This window comes from Misgurnus anguillicaudatus, chromosome 3, assembly GCF_027580225.2.
Source record: "Misgurnus anguillicaudatus chromosome 3, ASM2758022v2, whole genome shotgun sequence".
NCBI lineage: Eukaryota > Metazoa > Chordata > Actinopteri > Cypriniformes > Cobitidae > Misgurnus > Misgurnus anguillicaudatus.
The window spans coordinates 14,764,241-14,785,608 of record NC_073339.2 but is presented as its reverse complement, the minus strand read 5'-3'; the positions used below and the strand labels follow the sequence as shown (position 1 = coordinate 14,785,608).

Genomic DNA, 21,368 nt, shown 5'->3' with positions numbered 1-21,368 from the left:
TAGTCAAATAAAATGACTAATTCAAGTTGTTTAAACTTCAAAATGTAAGTGCAAACAAGGAATTTGTACAGTGTACCCTGAATTCTGGACACTCTAAATATGTGTATAAAAACCCATTACATGGTTTGACGAATGCAATTTCCATTAGTACTCTTTGCTGCCTTATTTTTTATTTTTATTTTTTTGAGTCAACTCAGATTTACAAGTCATGTCAACTTACTATTATTTAGTATTATGTAGTTATAACAACTCATCTCTATAGATAAATAATAGTAAGTTGAAATGACTTAAGGCAGCAAACAATTGCATAGATGGTTTAGGCACTAAATAAAAAGTTTGTTGTGGACCCTCAAATAGCATCACTGTCCTGTTTTGCAACAAGTTTTGTACTTTATATTTAAACACCCAAATATAAAATACTGCAGTTGTATTCAATGTATTGATGTAATGTCCACTAAAACAGGATATGTTATTGACATAAATTACATATTGAAAGGCTTGAAATAGCTAATAGCATTTAATTATCCTGGAATCTAATGAGAAGCTACAGTGCAGAATAGGGGTGGGAATCGCTTGGACCCTCATGAATTGACTCAGAATCGATTCTTAGGGTCCCGATTCGATTCAGAATCGATTCTTGACGTACTAATTTGCATATCTGTGATGTCATTACGTCACATTTGCTCTCAAAGCCAGGTTAATGTTTGCGCTTTTGCTACTAGTCTCTGAACTGTCATATACTGTACTTTAATGCAAATAAGAGATAAATCATGTCATTCTTATATACATATATGTCCTGTTTCTGTTGTAAGACATTAAAACCAGTAAAAATAGTAATTAAACGTGACATATTAATTCTATATGTTAACCGGAATTAACTTCCACGAACTGACTAACGTTAAGCGTCTAATCATCATCATTATACACAATGATTGGCAGTATTACTGTATTTATATAATGTAGCTCACCCAGCGACTGAATAACAAACTATGTGCATATTTTTACAGAAGTATATTCATGTTATATCTAAACAGTCGGCGGATGGTTAAGGGCAGGGGTGTCCAATACGTCGATTGCAAAGGCAATGCCGGTAGATCACACATAACTGCTGCTCCACGCGCGAAATTGTCATTATGGTCTTTTAGAGTAATTGTGAAACACGCAGGTCTTTTTGAGTTGCTGTGCCTTTTTTCTCAACTGTGTTTTGCCAGGCCACTGCAGCTCAGTCTTCTTTAACTTCCAAAATTAACAAGGATGCGCATTCTTGTCTCACGCAGGAGAGACGCGCGCGGTGTCTGTGTGTGAGCGAGCAAACGAGAGAGGGAGAGAGGCAGCGTAGCGCTGATTTGTATGCTTCTGATACTGTTGTGATACTGTTGTTTGTTTCAGTAAACCGCATCTCCGCTATTTTAAGGAGTACTCGACATGTACTCAAGGATTTTTTTAAAACTCCTCAAAAATAATAGAGATATATGCAGTATAGTCCTACAAGCATTTAAAGTGTTCTTTCTCTTCTGCTCTTGTAAGCTCCGCTATGTGCTCGTGCAGTGCGCGCTCTCTTACGTTGTCCGTGTGCATCACCGCTCCCCCAGTTGAGTTCCGCCTTTTGGTTCTGATAACGTCACGTTATTATTTTGTAAAATAACATATAAGAATCGATTCTTGACATTTGTGAATCGATTCAGAATCGGCCCACGTCCGAATCGCGATTCATCTAAGAATCGATTTTTTGTCCCACCCCTAGTGCAGAATGATCTCATAAATATTATTGACCCATAATATTTATTGTAATCAATGTTTTGGAGTACACTAGTTTAAGGTTAAGTTATGCATACTAAAAAGCAAAAAAAAAACTTTCATTTTGATTTCATGGAGACTTTAAAGGCGGGGTGCATTATCTCTGAAAGCCAATGTTGACATTTGAAATCACCAAACAAACACGCCCCTACCCCAATAGAATCTGGACCTTCTTTTAGGTTAGTAGACACGCCCCTTACTGCTGATTGGCTACAAGTGTGTTTTGGTAGTCAGCCCGACTCCTTTTTTTAAAGTGTTTTTCAAAAATCATGGACCAGGGATCTTTACTTGAATTAATTTTATCCTGCTCTTACATCTTTCCAAAGAAAGAACAAAACTCAGGATGAAAATCATCTGAAATGTTGTCGTTGCTTTTATCCCCAACATTTCAAAGATCTCACCAAAAGAGCTTGAAGTTGCATTAAAGAGGGATAGTTTATATATATATATATATATATATATATATATATATATATATATATATATATATATATATATATATATATATATATACACATGACTAGAAAGTATATATATATATATATATATATATATATACTTTGCTAGAGTTTGAATACTCTGAACAACAAACCCTGCGGGGGAAAACTGTTGAAAGGAATTGAGCTCAAGGACATGATCTGAGGGTTTGTCTAGTCATGTATGTCCAGGTTCTGAACCTACAATCCCCTGGTGACTGTCTTTTCTTATGTTTTTCTGACCTGTTATGAGGAGGACACATTGACCCATGGATCACTGAGAGTATAATTTAACTTTTAAGAGGTGTGAAGTGTAAAAACTGACAAAGGCTGACACTGAATGAGACCATATTTAATGGCTAACAACTCCTTAAACACACATATAGACAGCTGCATACATCCTATTGTATACACGTTCCTCTAAAATAATCAGGTAACACTTCATAAAACTGTTTTATACAGTAGCTGGTTAAATATTTGCACTCTTTTCGACCAATTCAGTGCATTATTCTATTCAATGACTGCTGTCTTTGATTCACTTCGGATCAGGTATGCTGAGAATGACACTAATCAAGATATTTGTTTTTTCATTCAAAACTAAAAAAATCATTTGCTTATTCGCATCTGCTTAAACCTTTTATCTTTTTCGTTACGTGAACCTCAAAAAAAAATTCAGAGAATGTTTCCACTTACAGAGGTTTTAAATTCCTAACTCTATGTATCTGTGTTTTATGATATATTAAAGTAATATTTATTAATGTTATTCATAAAACAAATAAACTTGAAATTCTGCATCAGCCCTGTATTTATCCAATGTGATCATTGACTCGGCACCAGTCTGTATGTGAACTATAAATCAAAAGGACTGCCTTCAGGACATAGATACTGTAAGAAACTAGACATGGAGATGTCAAAAACAAAATTGTAAGTACGCCACAGAGCAATCTCGCTTTCTCACACACCTGACTATTGTTTCTCTGGACTCTTCCCAAATGTTTTGCATCTCTATGACATCATACATTTGGGGACCAGGTGCAAAATTCATCAAAACTTGACAAGGCAATGTAGCTGAGCTCAATAACACTTTTTGAAGAGAAACACATCAGTAAGGCCATTGACACTTTGAACAAGAGTGCTTTCATTTTAATAGTAAAGCTTTTCACAACTAGCATCACCAAACTGTCTGTTTCAAAACTGATTTTCTGAATACTGCCCTTACTTTTTATTAAACTTACAGAAAGCCCCTGCCCCTAGTCTCACTGTGGGTCTACTTTGCTATTTAACATTAAGCTGAAATAGAACACCATAGCAAAGATATATGAGATCAAAATCCTGTCTTACATGACACGTCCTCTTTAAGGACGCATTTCAAGTACCTGTCCACATTAAAACTTTATCGTATACAAAACATTATCTACCACAGCTCAGATCAAAATTAATGTCTATTCACTGACTTTTAATCAGTATTCATCTATCTTAAAACCCTTATTGACTTTCACCTGTCTGTAGGAGAAAGGCTCATTTCACAGAATACTGTTGATGAGGAGCAGCTTCACTGTGTGTGTGTGTGTGTGTGTGTGTGTGTGTGTGTGTGTGTGTGTGTGTGTGTGTGTGTGTGTGTGTGTGTGAGTGAGTGAGTGTGTGTGTGTGTGTGAGTGAGTGTGTGTGTGTGTGTGTGTGTGTGTATGTGTGTGTGCGTGCATTCACTTAAAAGTTCAATAGCTGCCATGTTTGTCCTTGATATGAAACAAACCAAATTGACACTGAGTTTGGCAACCAGCAAAGTTATATGCCTCACAATATTAATGTGAAGGTCTTTGAGATCTTTGAAATCTAAAGATTTTAGATTTTCAATTTACAATAAAAGCTAGGCTTTATTTTGGTAAGGCCACACTAACAGATTTTTGAAATCTTATCAAAAATGTTAGAGACCACAAACATGACAATTTAACAATTTAGTTTTGTTCTTATAGACGTTTCAGCAGTAACAGCATAAACAAGCGGCTTTTGTGGAACACACGTAACTTCCGGTAAACTCTGCTTAGAGTAAATATCAACAAAGTCCTTTAAAAGTAGTTTATATAACAAGCAAAATAGTTGAAACCAAAACATTTGTTATTTTCGACAAAGTATTTGTTAAAGAGTTCAGTTTAGCAACTAGTCAGACCATTAAACAAACAGAAACCGGAAGTAACGCTCCGACCGGACGCGTAATCGCGTCACCACACGTGCGTCCGATGAAACCGTCTGTATACCCACCTGTGATTTTCTAGTGATCATGAAGATCTTGATTAGCTTTCTCAGGTGTGTTTGATCAAGGTTGGAGCTAACTTTGCAATGCTCCGGGGTAAGATTTGGGAAAGGAGGCTATAGTGTGTGGAGTGTCGCTATGTAATCATGACAGCACACCACAGATCAACAGATTCCGTTCACAAATAACTCAAGTCCCAATTGTATAAATGGAAATTCTCGCAAAATATTTCACGGTCAAACTTGACTTCACAATAAACTAATGGCATGTTTCCATTGCACAGTACCCCACGGTTTGGGTCGGGTCAGCTTACTTTTAGGGTCTTTTTCACTGGGTGCAGTACGTAGTACCCAATACTTTTTTTATTACCACCTCGGTTGGGGTTCCAACCAAGAGAATCTTGACGCTTGTCATGATAAACACAAGATTAGCCTTACCTTCGTGCTTGCACTGTCCCGAGCAAACCTATTGTCATCTGTGCTTTGTTGTAAGCTGTAAGTTGTATGTTTTGTCTCTTTTAGCGGTAAAAAACATTCACAGGTTGAGAATTAAGGAACACCGTACCAAAATGTTACAGACGTGCGGTTTGTGGCGGCACATTCGCAATTTTTGCAACTTAAATTTGTCTCAGTGGAGCACGTCGACTGACGGCACGGGTGTTTGTTCAAAAACTGTCATGTGAGACAGAGGTAGTGATAAACGCAATGTGCAAACATTTATTTGTGGTGTTCAATTTTGATTTTGTGGCGGACTGAGAAATAAATAAATGTATGGGAAAGTATAGCTTTCCAATGACGCTCGCTTGTATGATGTCACAGCAGTAGGGATCACGTAAATATAACGACACGCCTATAATACAATCAACTCTGAAGTGATACTAAACTCGATCGAAAAGCAAACCAAGCCAAAGTAAGATGACCTGACACATCCTGACCCGTGGGGTACTACATGTTTGCAATGGAAAAGCGCCATAACATTGCGTACAACGGACATGAAGAAATGGAAGCAATGCTATTTGGACGGCTTTTTACTGAACGTCTCACAGAAATGTTATTAACTTGCTTTCTAATTGGGTGTCATTTCGTGCCACATTTGTCCTCAGAATTCCTGATTGTAAATATTAACTCATTCACCGCCAGCCTTTTGCCCACCTGCATTTTTGTGATTTTAACAAAAGTTTCACAAAATTCCTTGCAGGAAAAATTATCTTCTATAAATATATAAACATACAAATTATATCAAATTAAAGAACACACCCTCTGCTTTCAAATAAACAATAAACAAACAAACAAACAAACAAAATGGGGAAAAAACGTTTCATTATATATTTACTTTTTCTACTTAATTTAACCACTGAAATATGGATACTTCTCTTCAAAAATACAAAATTTTTAGCAAAAAGCTTAAAAAATTGCGTTTTTGTAAAGGAATTTATTTTAGAGATCAAACTCAGAATGACTATCAAACATAAAGGCAGTTAAAATAAATCATTAAATCTTTTTAACTTCCGTTTTTGATAAATTTGGTTTCTAATGGATAAAAGCGGTATTACACTTTCACTTTGAAATTCGTCCAGAAAGGCATATTTATTAGTTAAATATTAACTCATAATTGACGAGATAACTCGTCAATGGCAGTGAATGAGTTAAACATTTTCAATCGGAGTGTTTCCGAACAGATTCACAAAATCAAATAAGATAATCGGTACAACCACTAAGACGACCCAGAAATTACCTAGGTCATAAGGGGGCACAATTATCTTGTAGTGTGTGGCAGCGTTTAGTGTTTGTACAGTGCATAGTGTACAGTATACCTGAAAGTGTCCATCTGATCACCCGGAGCATTGGGCACTGGAGAGCCACTGGAAGAGAGATGCTTAAAGGCACCTTAGGCGCAAATTAAATAACGCAGGCAGAACTGCTGACTTTCAATCTACTAAGATCAGCACAAATTAGTTGGTAAATGGTAAATGGACTGCATTTATATAGCGCTTTCATAGACCAATGGCCATCCAAAGCCATAGTTCAGGGTCGCAAATAATCATAAGGTTTATACAAAGTTTTGAAACACCTGGTATTGTGAAAACGAGAAAACCAAGCCCGAAAACATTCAACCGGATGTGCCTTTGTGCCATAGGTCTGTGCGTACAGAAAGCTGCTCACTTTGGCACCTTTTTGCGGTTAAATTGTTTAAAATCACTTGAATGTTAACATTTGCAAGCCTTTGAAACACATGCAAATTATACTTTTTTGAACTTTCCCTACTTAAATGTGCGTATTTATCTATGATCCATACTGATTCATGACCTCGGGAACTAGGGAACGAATTGAGACACAGGGATACCGAAATATGTCCACACTGCAGACATGTTGCTTCAGACAAGCACGTGCAGGTCGCGGTTTCTGTTTGTGTCATCACAACATTTCGGCCGCATTGTTTCAGTAATAAAAGTCTTTCGGCCAAAAATATTTTTGAATAATATATTCCTCTGGCATTCCAAATAAACTAAAAAAACAAACAAACTAAAAAATCCTATGCTTTGCACCATGCCCTCTCTGATGCCTCTTCCATCAGCAACAATATTAGCCATTTCAAGCGCAAAATGATTTAAGACATGATTTTTTGCACAAAAATAATGGCATAAATACCATTTATACCACCGAAACATCAGTAAATCGTGTTGCGTGAATCACTTAAATAATCTCCTCCCATACATTTTGCATCTGAAAGGAAAACTCCTAGAAATGCATTTACAATAAGGTCAGTTGCAAAAATAATGAGACCACACCTTTTCAGCGCTAATTATCCACTGCCCGTCTTAAGTAAATCCCAACAGTTCAATTCAATTAAATTTTATTTATTTAGCACTTTTCACAATAGGTAATTGTTTCAAAGCAGCTTTACATTAATAGATGTATAAAACCGAGAAAAACGAGCATAGTAATAATGTAACGTATACAGTAAAGTAGTAAGTTAAGCCAAAGGTGGCGGACTCTCCAGGGGATGAAAAAAACCCTAGGAGAAAAACCCTCCTCGCTAGTCCAGGGGGAAAACTCCTAGGAGGGAAAAAACCCTTGAGAGAGATACATATATATTTATATAAATATAAATACTATCGGGGTATGTGAACGGGTAAGCAAATTAAACTGGTTCCGCCGGTGGTCGCTGGTCAGGCATCGTCTGGGCATCTCTTAGAAGGACGGTCAGTAGATCAGCGGTGTGATGACCTTCACGGTTGCAGGAACTACAACAGTTATTATTTAACGCCGAAATTATGTTTCGCGCTGGCGCAAGCTGTTAGTAAACCTGGCCCCAGGTTGGTTATTAGCGGATCTTTTGCTTGAAACATAATCAGTGGCGGCCGGAGACTTACTTTTCGAGGGTGCAGGATGCGAAGTTTGTCACAACATGTGTTTAGCCCATCGTGTGTGGCTCGTCATTTCAAAATATGTGTTTGTGCGTCATGTGAACCATGTGCATCATGCGTCTTGTCAAAATAAGTGTCTGCTGCACACGCGTCTAAAGGGTTTATGACAAAAGAGACGCTTGCGTTTGCCAGATACTCGCTTAATCTCGTGTGGAATCAGAGTTTAGTGTTAAAAGGAACAGTATGTAAGAAATGTATATCAATTAATCATAAAATGGCCCTGATATGTCACTAGACATTAAGAAATCATGTTCATTTCAAATACTTATATCATTGACAACAGTGGTCTGGCCAGGATATTGTCATTTCAAAAGTGGAGTTGCAGCCCTCAACTGATGTTTTTGTTGTAATTTTGTGTATTGGCCACCAGTTGTTTGACTGCAGTACCAGTTTTAGCCACAAGTTTTGTGATTGCAATACCAGTTTTGGCCACAATCCTACATACTGTTCCTTTAAGTTAGTGTCTTGCTAGTATTTTGTGAATGTGAGCGTCTCTTTTATCATAACAAACATATTTTGAATTTGCACCCCTCGGAAGAGAAGTCACCAGCCGCCACTGATCATAATGTAAATTGATGACATCCAACCTTAGTATTGTTTCAACAGGCGTTAACTAAAAGGCATGGCTGGTCCCAGTGGCCATGTCGTCCATGGCCCTTCCTGAGATCACAAGAAAGCAAGTTCTGACAGAACTAAAGTTAAATTTTTAGCTGAGCCACTTTTTGCACTAGTTCCAATTGAAGCATTAATGGCATGTTAAAAATCCATTAGGATTCCCATGATTCCTTGCATGGTACGCATCCATTATGTCGCAAAACAATGGAAAAGCTGTAGTGAACAACTTCAGGGACGGTTCACAATGTAATTCGGAGCATGCAAGAGTAAAGAAAGGGAGAAAGAGAAAACAACGAGAGATGGGGGATGAAAGTTGAGTGCTAAACTCCACAAAAGCTGTAAATTGGCCATATCAATCAGTCTCTCGCCCGGAGAGCAAATGTTTTTCTCGACTTGTTTATCTGAAATCAAACTCTCTCTCTTCCACAGTCTGCACATCCAGTTCTGAGCTATTACATGCTTCCTGTACGACACACTGCAAGAATGACTGAAACAACATTTTCATTTGTCATCATAGCGAGTCGAGTGATATCCAATTACAGCAGCGTTTCTCGCCCATTAACACTCATGCAACTTTTGCGAGCAACCTTTTAGTACAAAACCGGTTTAACCAATTCCTAATTGTATTAAAATAGCACTGGAATGTATTTGAATGCACCCATTGCCATTTTTACTAGCGCAAACACGTCTTATTTTTATGTAAATTAGCATCATTATACAGCAGACGATAGATTAAAATAGGATTCCAGATTGTGTCTTATTCACAAAACTCACATGTTAAATTTTGCTTATACCGCCTGCTTTCAGAAATAAAACTATGATATCAATCTATCATGATAGCAGGTATTCATAAAATGATGGATGTGTATAACGGCGTATTTCGACAGGTAGAGCATTGCATTAGCCTTGCAAAGGTGAGAAAAAACTATTTGCTTTGAATGTTGTAAGTCACTTCAGATAAAAGCATTCGCTAAATGCATAAATGTAAATGTAGATAAGCAGAGTCGATTATAGTGCCTGGATTGCAGTGGTGGGGCAATACTGTCCCATTAAAGTAAGACAGCAGTCCTCCTCAAACTAGCACTCAAAACTGACCTGCAAGATCAGGAACCCCGCTTTGCAGAATGCATTCAGCACTAATTTTGAGAGCACGTTTCAGTCATTAAGTTTGCATAATTACTTTAGTGAATCAGCCCCTACAACAACAACAACAGCGCATGCATAAAGGATATCAGCGGGCACAATTCATTTAGTGAATTCCCTGTACTGACTGTGAATTAGCTTCCAACCTGCTGAAACCCTCAGGCCAACACCCATTGAAGGACGGACTGCTTTGATCAAAGCAACCGGTTCAAAAAATGACGAAACAGATAGTTGGCCATGTACGTTTATTTTTTCTTCTCAATCTGGCTATAAAAATTCCACTTAAGAGCATTTTGATCACAATAACTGTCCTCAGAATGGTGCATAATAATGGCACCTTTGCTAGAGGTAAAGACATGTCTTCATCAGATCAAAGCATGTGTGTGCATGCCAAAGAGTAAAATAAAATGTAGTGTTAAACTGCTAATTCACCCAAAATTGAATTATTTACTAATCCTCGTGTTCTTCCAAACCTGTACGATTTTGAAACAAACTTTATTTTAATGGACGTTCCCTTCATCTCTGCTGTCCAGTCACTTATTTTTCATTTTCAAATGCATGCATTTGCATGCCAAAATTGCACATTATATTATAAAAAGCTTTATATAAGATATAACTATAGTAAAAATACCATATAACTTCTAAAATAGTTATATGGTATTTTCCTAAGCTCTCATTCCACAAACAAGAAGATCTGAAATAGTGGATGGCAGCTGGCTTTTGCAATCAAAAATACATCTAAATGTGCCTACACGTTTTGAGATGACAAAAAGATGAATGTATAACATTTTTGTGACTGACTTCACCAGTGTTTCCATAAATCTAGAAACATTTTCACACAGATATGCTTGTTCTACACAATTTCAAAAGGTGCTGCCGGTCACTGATTGAAAGCCTGTCGTTGTCGGCACTCGGGTGAAAGCTGTTCAACATCGCATTTGTGAACTGCAAACTAAGTTTCTGCCTCAACTCACTGTTTGAAGTGGCTGTCATGGGCATAAAGAGCATGGGATGACACATCACCTTCATTTAGGACAATGGCATTGAGGTGTAACAGAAGCCAGCTAGTAAGTGAGTGAGAGCTGCGGTAAGTACAGTAAACCTCGCTATCAGATACCAGATAGATGATAGAGCTCAAGGCCTTTAGCCTCCTTGTTAGAGCGCCTGCCTCCAATGACGTACCGATTGCCGGTTCGAGCCATAGAGAATCATTTGGAGTCAGTGCCCTCATGCACTTTTATATTCTATAATAATGATTTCTAGTCTACAACATGAAAAATTCTAAAAAAAAAAAGTTACTTTCTTCTGCAGTAAATTTTAACATCTTAAAATATGTTAGAGGGCGAGATTTACTAAACGGCAAATTAGCGTGAGAGCACAATTTAAAAAAGCACAGATGGGAGTGGAAATATTTGCGAGTTGTTTATTAAAAAGGGGCAAATTAAATAACACGGCGCAACAGCTGATTTCCACTGATTGCCGTTTTGGCGCCATCTAGTGGCGAATTCTACGTATTTCACCTTTAAAACCAAAGTCTGGATCCAATATACTGTTACACATGCGTTTTCTCTTTCAGCTGTTTACTTTCTCTTAAGACCTAAATGGTCGTGTTTATGAGGATACTTGCAAAGATTGGAATTTTGATGCATATATGTATTTAAGGCCAATAAAACGTCAAAATGCTCAGAAGATTAATGAGCAGCGGGGTTCGCGACTCACCCACCCCTGGGCTTAAATATTTCGCCATTAAATAATGATGCAAATACCAGTTATAACACACACGCAAACATTAGTGATTTGCGTTGCGTGCATCATTTAAATAATTTCCTTCCAACAATTTTGCGTCTGAAAGGGAAAAAGATCAGTTGCAAAAATAACTAGGTCACACCTTTTCAGCGCTAATTATCTGCTGTGCGCCTTAAATCCCAACAGTTGGTATTTAACGACAAAATTATGGTTTGCGCTGGCGCATAATTTTTTGGGCTCTTGTCTTGTTAACTCTTTCCCTGCCATTGACAAGTATCTCATCAATTAAGAGAAAACATTTGCATGAAAAAAAATTTCCTGATGAGTTTTTATGGTTATCTGTAATACTGCGATTATCCACTAGATAGCGCACTTACCCAATTTATAAATATTGTATAAAAATTGTATCAAAAATTATTTATTAATTTTATACTCCGTGTATGTTTTGATAATCATTCTGAATCTGATCTCTAATAAAATTTCTTCACAAAAAGCAATTATTTCAGCTTTTTGGTAAAAAAAAATTTTTTGAAGAAAAATACCCATATTTAAGTTTGAGTTTGTAAACAGAAAAAATATAGATAGGGTGAAACTTTTTTTCCCCGTTTTGTTTGTTTGTTTATTGTTTGTTTAAAAGCAGATGGTCTGTTTTTTCATTTGATATATTTGTATTTTATATATTTTTAGAATACATTTTTCCTGGTAGGCATTTAGTGAAACTTTTGTGAAAATCACAAAAAAGCTGGAGGGCAAATTTTCAACAAAAAAAGAAAAGAAAAAAAAGGCGGGTGGGGAATGAGTTAAGAGCTACTGGGGTGGTTTCCTAGACAGGGTTTATCCTAGTCCCAGACTAAAGTGCATGTTTGAGGTGCATTTATTTAAAAACAACTTGCATTGGCATATCTTAACATTTAACAGTGTCATTGTTTTGTCCCAATATGCAGACATTATTGTTTTTGTATTATATGTTTGTATAAAATACTTAAATGTCCTAACATAACTAAGACCTATTCCTGGATTAATCTACAGTAAACCCTGTGCGGGAAACTGACCCTTTATGTTTAATCTCAAAGAAATCTGCACTTATGTTTATAAAACATGACCCTGCATATTACAGTACAGCTTAGTGCTTAATCCCGTTCTATACACGCAGGGTTTGGTGGTTTACAGAAGTGACCAAGTTACGAATTTACTCCTAAAAATGCATGCAGCGACAACCAAATGATGAATTAAAATGCATTTAGTCAAACTGAAGATTGAAATTAAAGTGAAATCAATGATTGAAATCAAACTTTGATGCTCCTAATCTCATAATTGTGCGAATTTAGTGTGAATTTCACAGACGGCTCACAAATAAAAATTATTTAACATTTTTAACTTTTTAAATGTTTATAAATTGTATACAGGCTTGCTTATTAATGAAGGTTATTGTAAATTGTTAATTCGAAAATCCACCATATTTATATTGTGGATCCCTGTGTAAAACTAAAGAAAATGTTGCATTTGAATGCAGTTGTCCTTGATAAAACTTGGCAGTGTGAATATGGACTACAACTCTTTTTTTTTTCATGTTTATCTCACAATAAAGCTGCAGAGAGCTGTCCATGGTAAAGATTAACCAAGTGTACAGAGAGGTCAGGCACAGTATCCGCACGCAAACATCAAATAACAATTTGGAAATGGAAAAGACTTGATGACTGAATTTTATTCTTGTGTTATAAAGCATGACGCAAAAGACGCTTCAGGTCTTATTTTAATATAACCATGTTTTGTTTCAGAGGATGTCTATTAACATTTCATTCCTTGTGAAAGCCATGAAGACAGTTTTATGAACCGTGGCTTAAGAAGACACAATTACTCAGTGGCATTAAACATGAAATACTGCATAATGGGAAATGCAGTTGCCCTTCAGTCAATAACTATGCGGTACGCAGTATAGTTTACAGTACATACTACACATAAGTCAAAAGTTTAGCAAATTGACTGACTTTTATTTTCTCATGACCTTTAAACTAATTGAAATGTGTGGACAGACAAATTGTGTATATCTATTTACAAAACTAAACAGTTAAGTTAGCAGAGGGTGGTGGGAAAGTAGTCTACAAATGCACAGTATAGATATTACTTTCTTTTAGATCTGTTAAAAACGCATCCCAGGATGAACCACATGAAGTTGTTCGACAAATAGCCAAAATAGGAAGACCTGTAATTCTGACCCTAAAACAGTTTAAAATTATTTTATGTTTTTCTTTGGCCAGAGTACATAGTTTCCATCCAAATCAGTTTGTTATATTATATAATTAATGACTTAAATTTTCTAATATAATAAAAAATAATAATAAAATATGAGTAGGGGTGTTGCAAATGTTTAGCCTCTAGCTGCAAGTCCAAGACAGTTGCTCCTTTGCACAACATAACAAAGTTATGAAATGTTTTCAGCTTTTCTAGATATTAAAATTGCTTTCAGCTTTAAAAAAATACACATGTACCCTAGACAAAAGTGAACAAGTAAAACTAAGAGTTGTGAGCCTTAAAGACTTAAATAATGTAACGATCAGCAGATTCTTCTTGTTCGCTCCGGACAAGGTCTTGGATCAGTTTCCCACATCTCTGTCCAGTATTCAGCCAATATAAAAACAACTTGATTTCATCAATCTTCATTATAATTTCCTGAAGTAAAACTGGCACTTGTTGGGTGGCAAACATTGCCACGTTTCCAAAGGTCATTGTGACATCAATGATATTTGGATTATGAATGGTCAATATGCAGTTAGTCCACAAGAGATTGAGAAACAAATATTGAGTTTATTAGCGATAGATCAATAAATAGGCCAGATTTATTATTAACAAATACTTTAAGATTATTTGCAAAAAACGTCTCCAATAGACAAATTAAATAACAGTTCCTTACATTGTTTCCAAAATACCAAATAATAATAATCCATAGTCATTGATATTGATTGTACTGTGTAAAATAAGTATTCCTTGCATTTGCAATCATCAAAATGCATCATGTACAAACCTCTAGCCTGTTCTCTAGATATAAGATTTTATACCGACCACTCGAGTAAACACAAACCAGCAATACATAATTCACCGAAGGCGAATAAAGAGAAAAACTGACAGCATCCCAAAGAACACGATTTCATCACAGTGCTCACAATACAAGCATCTTAATAAAAGTCTTATTGCTTTCTTATAAACAGCAGCGGAGTAATATTACCAAGATATTACCTGTGTGACCAAGGGCTCCAGCAGCCTCTCCACAGTCAGTGTGCGAATCTCAAGGCTCTTGGGGTCCCATTTCAGCAAGATTGGGGACGTAGCGCTAGTCATGTTTGCTGTGAAAAGAAAGGAGGAACGGCAAGGGGTTAAACATTTCGAAGGATAAAACAGACATTACGAAACAGAGAGTGACAGTTTAAATAAATGACAAAAGAAAAAGGTAAACACCTTACAGAATCAAAGTTTAATGGACTTAACCTTTTGACAAAATCAGGCTGGCAGGCCCATTTATTATTAAAAGCAGGAAAGATTTTCTATTTTGAACGTCTCTGAACGTTGCGCAAATTTTTTAAATTGAGTCATTGTTGTTGCAAGTAAGACTTTATTATCTCACAATATAAAGAAACAAACACATCACATAAAACAACACAACTTTTTAACTTATTTTTTTTTTTACTTTGTAAGTACACTTAAAGGCAGGATAGGCAGGAATTATCTAAAAAACTTTTTTACAAATTTGTTTAAACTGTCTTTATATACAACACATAAGTAAAATGTAAGTACTCTGAAAGAGACTATAAAAATCGAGTGTTCTGGGTTTCTTCTAAAGCCACGCCCCCAAAACACATGAACGCGCGACGCCGACCGGATGGCTTTTTAAATAATTACTTTAGTTGGTAAAACCTAAAATATTTAAACATTTTTATCTAAATTTACTGTTAAAAAGTACAAAAATGTAAGTTGAAAAAAACTTTTAGGTGTTACTAATTAAAGTAATTTATTAAGTTGATACAACTTTTTACCGTTTCAGTGTATTATGCCTTTTTACCAGTGGTGGCTCATGACTGCTCTTCCAAGGGGCTCAAATTCAAAATATGTGTTCGGATTGTCATGTGTGTTGCTTGTGTTTTCAAACTATGTGTTTGTTGTGTCATGTAAACCATGTGCATCACGTGTTTTGTCAAAATAAGTGCCTACTGCACACGTGTCAAAACCATTTATGATAAAAGAGATGCTTACGCTCACAAAATACATGCAAGACACTCCCTTAACAGTAAACTCTGAATACGCATGAGATTATGCGAGTATCTGGCAAACGCGAGGGGGTTTTTATAATAAACCCTTTAGACGCATCTGCAGCAGGCACTTATTTTGACAAGACACGTGATGCACATAGGTTCATTCGACGTACCGAACACATATTTTGAAATTATAAACCACACACATGACGGACTACATACATGTTGTGAGGAACTTCGCATCATGGGCCCTCAAAAAAAAAAGAAGTCACCGGCATCCACTCCTTTTTACAAAGTCTTGATTGTGTTTATTTAGATTTTTTAGTTTCGAATGTTGTCTTACACGTAAGTGTGATTATTAAAAATATGAGTATTTTAAGTTGATTCCACTTTGATGAGAAATAAATCTGTCAAACCGTGCCCCCGCATTTTTCGACCCCAAGGGGTTAAGGGGTACTAAATGTGTGCTTGGTGACATGCTTAATTACAAAAAATAACAAAAAATCACACGATACATTATTGCGGCACATCTCTTTCCACAGGGTTCCCACACCTTAGTTGACTTCAAATTCAAGGACCTTTCAAGGACTTTCCAGGTCCAATACCTTAAAATTCAAGGACTAAATGTGGGGAAACATTTCAACTGAGAGCAAGGTTACATTGTGTTACTTTTTAAGATACATTGTTACAGTTCCCTTTTCGAGGGAACTTGCGCTGTGTCACTGTGGTGACACTTTGGGGACGCCTTCAACCAATGGTGAGGCTTAACGACAAAAAAGTGGTGACGCAGGAGCCAGGAAGTATATCGCTATCTGAAATATTGCCAAAGACGGCATTACAGGGACGCAGGAAGTATGGCAAGGGAGACGCAGCGTCTCATTCCCTTCTTAGGGAACAACAGTTACATACGTACAATAACCCGAGACTTTTTCATGTGTCAAACATAACTATGCAAAAAAACATTTGATATGAATCAACATTCGCATACTGAAGATATAAGCATTTAAAGCGAACAGTTTAGCATGTGTGCTTAAAAAGTCTAGAATTTTAAATGATATTACCTACACTACACAGGGAATAATATCGATTTTTTTTCCAGAAAACTTTTTGCATAAAATAGATTCAAGCACTTTCAATGACCTGTATCTATGTATTGTATGTATATTTTCAAAAACTTCCCAGGGCCTTGAATATTTTCCCCCAGATTCACAAACTTTCAAGGATTTCAATGACCCGTGGGAACCCTGTTCCCAGTCATTTGAAGCCCCATCTGTTGAAACGCTCTTGTCGCAGAACTATGGGTAGAGACAAAAAGTGAGCCCACGGCTAAAAACTACATCAAAACATAAACTAGATCAACATTCATCTGTTTAAATAAGGCTGAACAAAGTGAGTGTAGAATTTGGGTGGAAAAAATCTGCATCTTTTCGGCATAGCGACAATGCAGTAGGCTACTAAAGCCAGTCCCTCCAGAAAAGCGCGATTGTGCGATCGCGCGATATATTGCATAATCAGCCAAAGTCCGCATATTTATGCAGGGCTGCATTTTTTCCAAATACGACGCACTTTCACTGCATTAATTACATATTTCCGCGCACAAAATACGGGTAGCAAAAAGTCACATATATATTAGCAGAAAGTTGAAAAATGTTGCATTTACTTCCCAAAAGCGCAACCGTGTCCTCTTTTGCCATGGGAACGTTATGAAGTGACATGATTATGTGACATGAACATCATTGCAGTTTTTGCAAGTTCCCAATTTTCGCAAATTCCCGCAATTCCATCGCATAAATTGCATAAATATCCCGCATATTCCATCGCATTTTTTAAGAAAACGTGCCGCAAAATCGAGGATTTTTGCCCGCAACAATCACAAAAAAACTCTGCGTTTTTCTGGAAGGATTAAAAGCAGACCAAACAAGCCTCGTCCCCTTTTTGTGTATGGTTGTGTGGGCGTTTATTGTAGTTTTTGGACAAGTATTGAGAATATCTCCCTTTGGAAGGATCTTTGTGTTTTGTAAACTTTAGCAGATTGTAGATTTTGTAATGCTCAAACTGCAACACTGCATACTAAAAAAAGTTAGAAATGAGAAAAAGCATAAAAAATTCCTTGCTTAACTGTTAAATTGCATGTTATAAACTCCACATGAATTAATCAATACAGGGTACTGTATGCCAATTTATAATTTTTTTAATAAAAACTGTACTGTTTTTGTAGCATTTTACGTATTTTGTATTTCCAACTACACAATCATATATTTACAACGGTACATAAACTATTTTCATATTTTATATTATTACTTTCTTTTTGTCCACAAAAATATACACAAGCACATTTACTCTATTCAATATTGGTCATCCTGCTAGGATCTACTTAAAAAAAAAACAAAAAAAAAACAACATTATTTTAGTGAGTCACTCTCCACCAACTCAACTCATATAATCCTGCCATGACATCATCCTGTATAAAAGCAATCATTAGCACTCATTTGGTGGTAGAAATCATGGTAACGTACTTGTTTCATCACACTTTCATTCACAGGAGCACTGGCCTAGATTCTCGGCATCTTTAGATCCTGCATCCAACATACTGATTACTAAAGCCAAATGCACATACACAGCCCAGCTCTCAGCCCTTTGAACACAGGTAATGTAAGCAGGTGGCTCCTGATTAAGGTCGACATCTAAGGTACGGCATCAGGCCTGCACAGCAGCACGGGGAAATGTTTACGTGACTGACAGAAAATAGGAAAAACCTTCAAGCTGCGAGAAAATGCAGAGGAAAAAGTCTGAGACTGGTCAGAAACAAGATAAGAACTTTTCAAACTGTAACTTTTCTATAACTTTCATCTGTTCTTTTACATTCAGAGATGGGGGTATAGAAAGTAGTATGCTAAAAGTATCTTCTTCCTTTAAGTTGAATTTAAAGCCTTTCTCCCTCAACACTGTGATTGATAATGTGCTGTAACACAAAAATATGTATTTTCCAATAGTGCCAATAAGAAAGAACTATTAAATAAATGCATATTTGTGTTCTTCCTCGATGCACACAGACACAATCTGTCATGAAAAGAATCGACCTGAGATCAAACCGCCAGCCTCCGTTTGCTCCAGTCACGGTTGCTCACTTGTCAAGAAGCTACATACACAAAAAACAAATGCAACTTTTGTGCATCTCCACTCCTTTGTGCTCAAGCTGTGTCTTGTGTTTCCTCTTTTCTGATGCAGCTGTCAGTGAAACCTCAGGAGAAATGCCTGACAGTCTCAGGCACTGTGTCAAACATTCCCTATAGCACTACAACTCAAACACAAACAACATGGCCAAATAGACTTAAAAGCTATAAATCACCTTTTCTGTTCAAAATTACACTTTTTACACTATCACTTTAAAAAATATGTTCCTCAATGGTTCGTAGCAATACATCAGAGGTGGAAAGTAACAAATTACATTTACTCGCGTTACTGTAATTGAGTATTTTTGTGTACTTCTACTTTTTTAAGTAGTTTTTAAAATCTGTAATTTTACTTTTACTTAAGTATGTTTTATTTAAAGTACTTTGTTACAACTTAAATCATATCCGTTACGGAGTAAAAAAATATTTTAAAAAATAATGCAAGGTGATAAATGCGTGCCACGGATACCGATTAATTGATGGGTGGGGGAAACGCGCTAAACTCACAAAAATAACTATATATATATATATATATATATATATATATATATATATATATATATATATATATATATATATATATATATATATATATATATGTATAATTAATAAATAAAATAATGTATGTGCATAACTCACCCATAAAAATCATCACCTTTCTGTAAAACAAGTTACTTTTACTCCGAGGTAAAGGTACAAAAGTTGTCACTGTGGTGGTACCTTTTAAAAAGGTCATAATATGTACCAATATGCACGTTTTATGTGCAAAAGTAACCTTCTTGAAAAGGTACCGCCCCAGGGACAATTTTTGTACATTCTTGAACTTTTTATTTTGAGATTGTAGTATGCAATCAAAGCTCAAAAACTCTTTTCCCGCCAGCTTTTTTTTTTAAGTTGCCAGCCAGCGGCAGCATTTTTTATGATTTTCACAAAAGTTTAAAGCCTTCCAGAAAATATTCTTCTTTTAATTTATAAACATATAATATATCAAATGAAAGAATGGACCCTCTGCTTAAAAAAACACGTTTCATCCTACCTTAATTTTTTGTCTTTTTATCAACTCTCAAATATGGGTTGGTTTCTTAAAAAATACAAAATTTTGATCAAATTTCATTTTTTTAAAGGACTTTTGATACAGATCAGATTCAGCGCGATGATCAAAACATACATGGAGTTTGAACTGTTTGCCTTAAGGGGATACTTCCGGGTTTTAGAAGTTTTGTAAGCCACCTTGTTGATAATAGCAAAAATACGAATTGCCAAAAAAACTTGTCATTGGCAGGGAAGCGTTTTCTCTTAATTGACGAGTTAAGTAAATCTGCTTTCTGCAAAATCTAAAATACGTTGCTCCAGGTACATATCATATCTTTTGATGCAATGTCCAGTTGAGATGTTTTTTCTCCGATTTGAAAGTTACGAAGCAGACACACACAGAAATTAAAGCAACACCAAAGAGTTTATTTACCTTCAAATAACGTTTCCAAAAAAGTTTCAGTCGTTCATCCACTCAAAACCCTCTATCGGCCAAAACCGCACTAAAGAAGTTTCCAACTGTCGGGTAGCAGTCCTGTAGTTCGAGTGAAAACTACAAAAACTTGCTTTACGGCAGACCTACAATCCAATCAGAGCCAGCTTTGCTGCAGTAGGCTAAATTATTTACGACAGTGGTAATGGACAATTCTGCTTCCAACATGTAGGGGGAGCAAAGAGCAAAAACTCTTTAGAGTTACTTTAAAACCTGCTCAACTTTGTAGATTTGTGTCATTTGGTACTTTTATTTGGTACTATTTATAGGCAAATCCAGGCAAAAGTGTGGCATGTGAAAGTGGCTTACGCTGTCCTTTGGGTTTAATTTTAATAAGACACAGACAACTAAAACATACAAATGTATTTTGATCATTCATTACTGTCCCATTTGTAAGTCGCCATGCTTCCTGTAAACAACAAGTTCTTGACATACCTCAGGCGAACACGATCAATCCTGACAATAACCACATCAGATGATCATCCGCCACAGACACACAAGCATGAAATTAAGAAAATACTCCAGTAATGTTTAGCATTGTCTGCTTTGCAACCCAGAATAAACTAGCATCAAAACGGAGAAAAAAAACAAGCGCCTCCAAAGCCTTTAGTGGACGCTCCAACCGAAAGATGCAGTGTACCAGGTTATGCAGAAATCTAGGCCGAAGTATGTAAATCTTGAGTCTGTGTAGAGTAAAAAAAAAGAAAATATAAAGTTCTTGCTGACAAATAACAAGTTTCTCCTGTGACAAAGATCCACACACTATTAATGGTTTCACACACAAGCACACAGTAAGGGCCAAAATACACTTTATGGTTATTTGTAAAAAAAAGTGTATTTTTGGCCCGTACACCAGCACCTCAATGAAATGAGCCAGAAGGAAGCGATGCAGGATCTATTTCATTCCCTTATCGCCCAATAATGCTTCAATTATCTTGTGGAAATGAGAAGAGGAATAATTATGCTATTCG

The 21,368-nt window shown here is 36.2% G+C and overlaps 1 protein-coding gene across 1 annotated transcript in view; it reads right to left on the bottom strand.

Annotated features, from left to right (window-relative positions):
• The window catches only part of ctnna2 (catenin (cadherin-associated protein), alpha 2), a 622,713-nt gene that overhangs the window by 576,123 nt on the left and 25,222 nt on the right, over nt 1–21,368 (bottom strand). The window contains exon 2 of the mRNA XM_073862287.1: nt 14,690–14,796. Within this exon, the coding sequence (XP_073718388.1) occupies nt 14,690–14,791 (102 nt within the window). The 5' untranslated portion in view covers nt 14,792–14,796. The remainder of the gene's footprint in view (nt 1–14,689; nt 14,797–21,368) is intronic.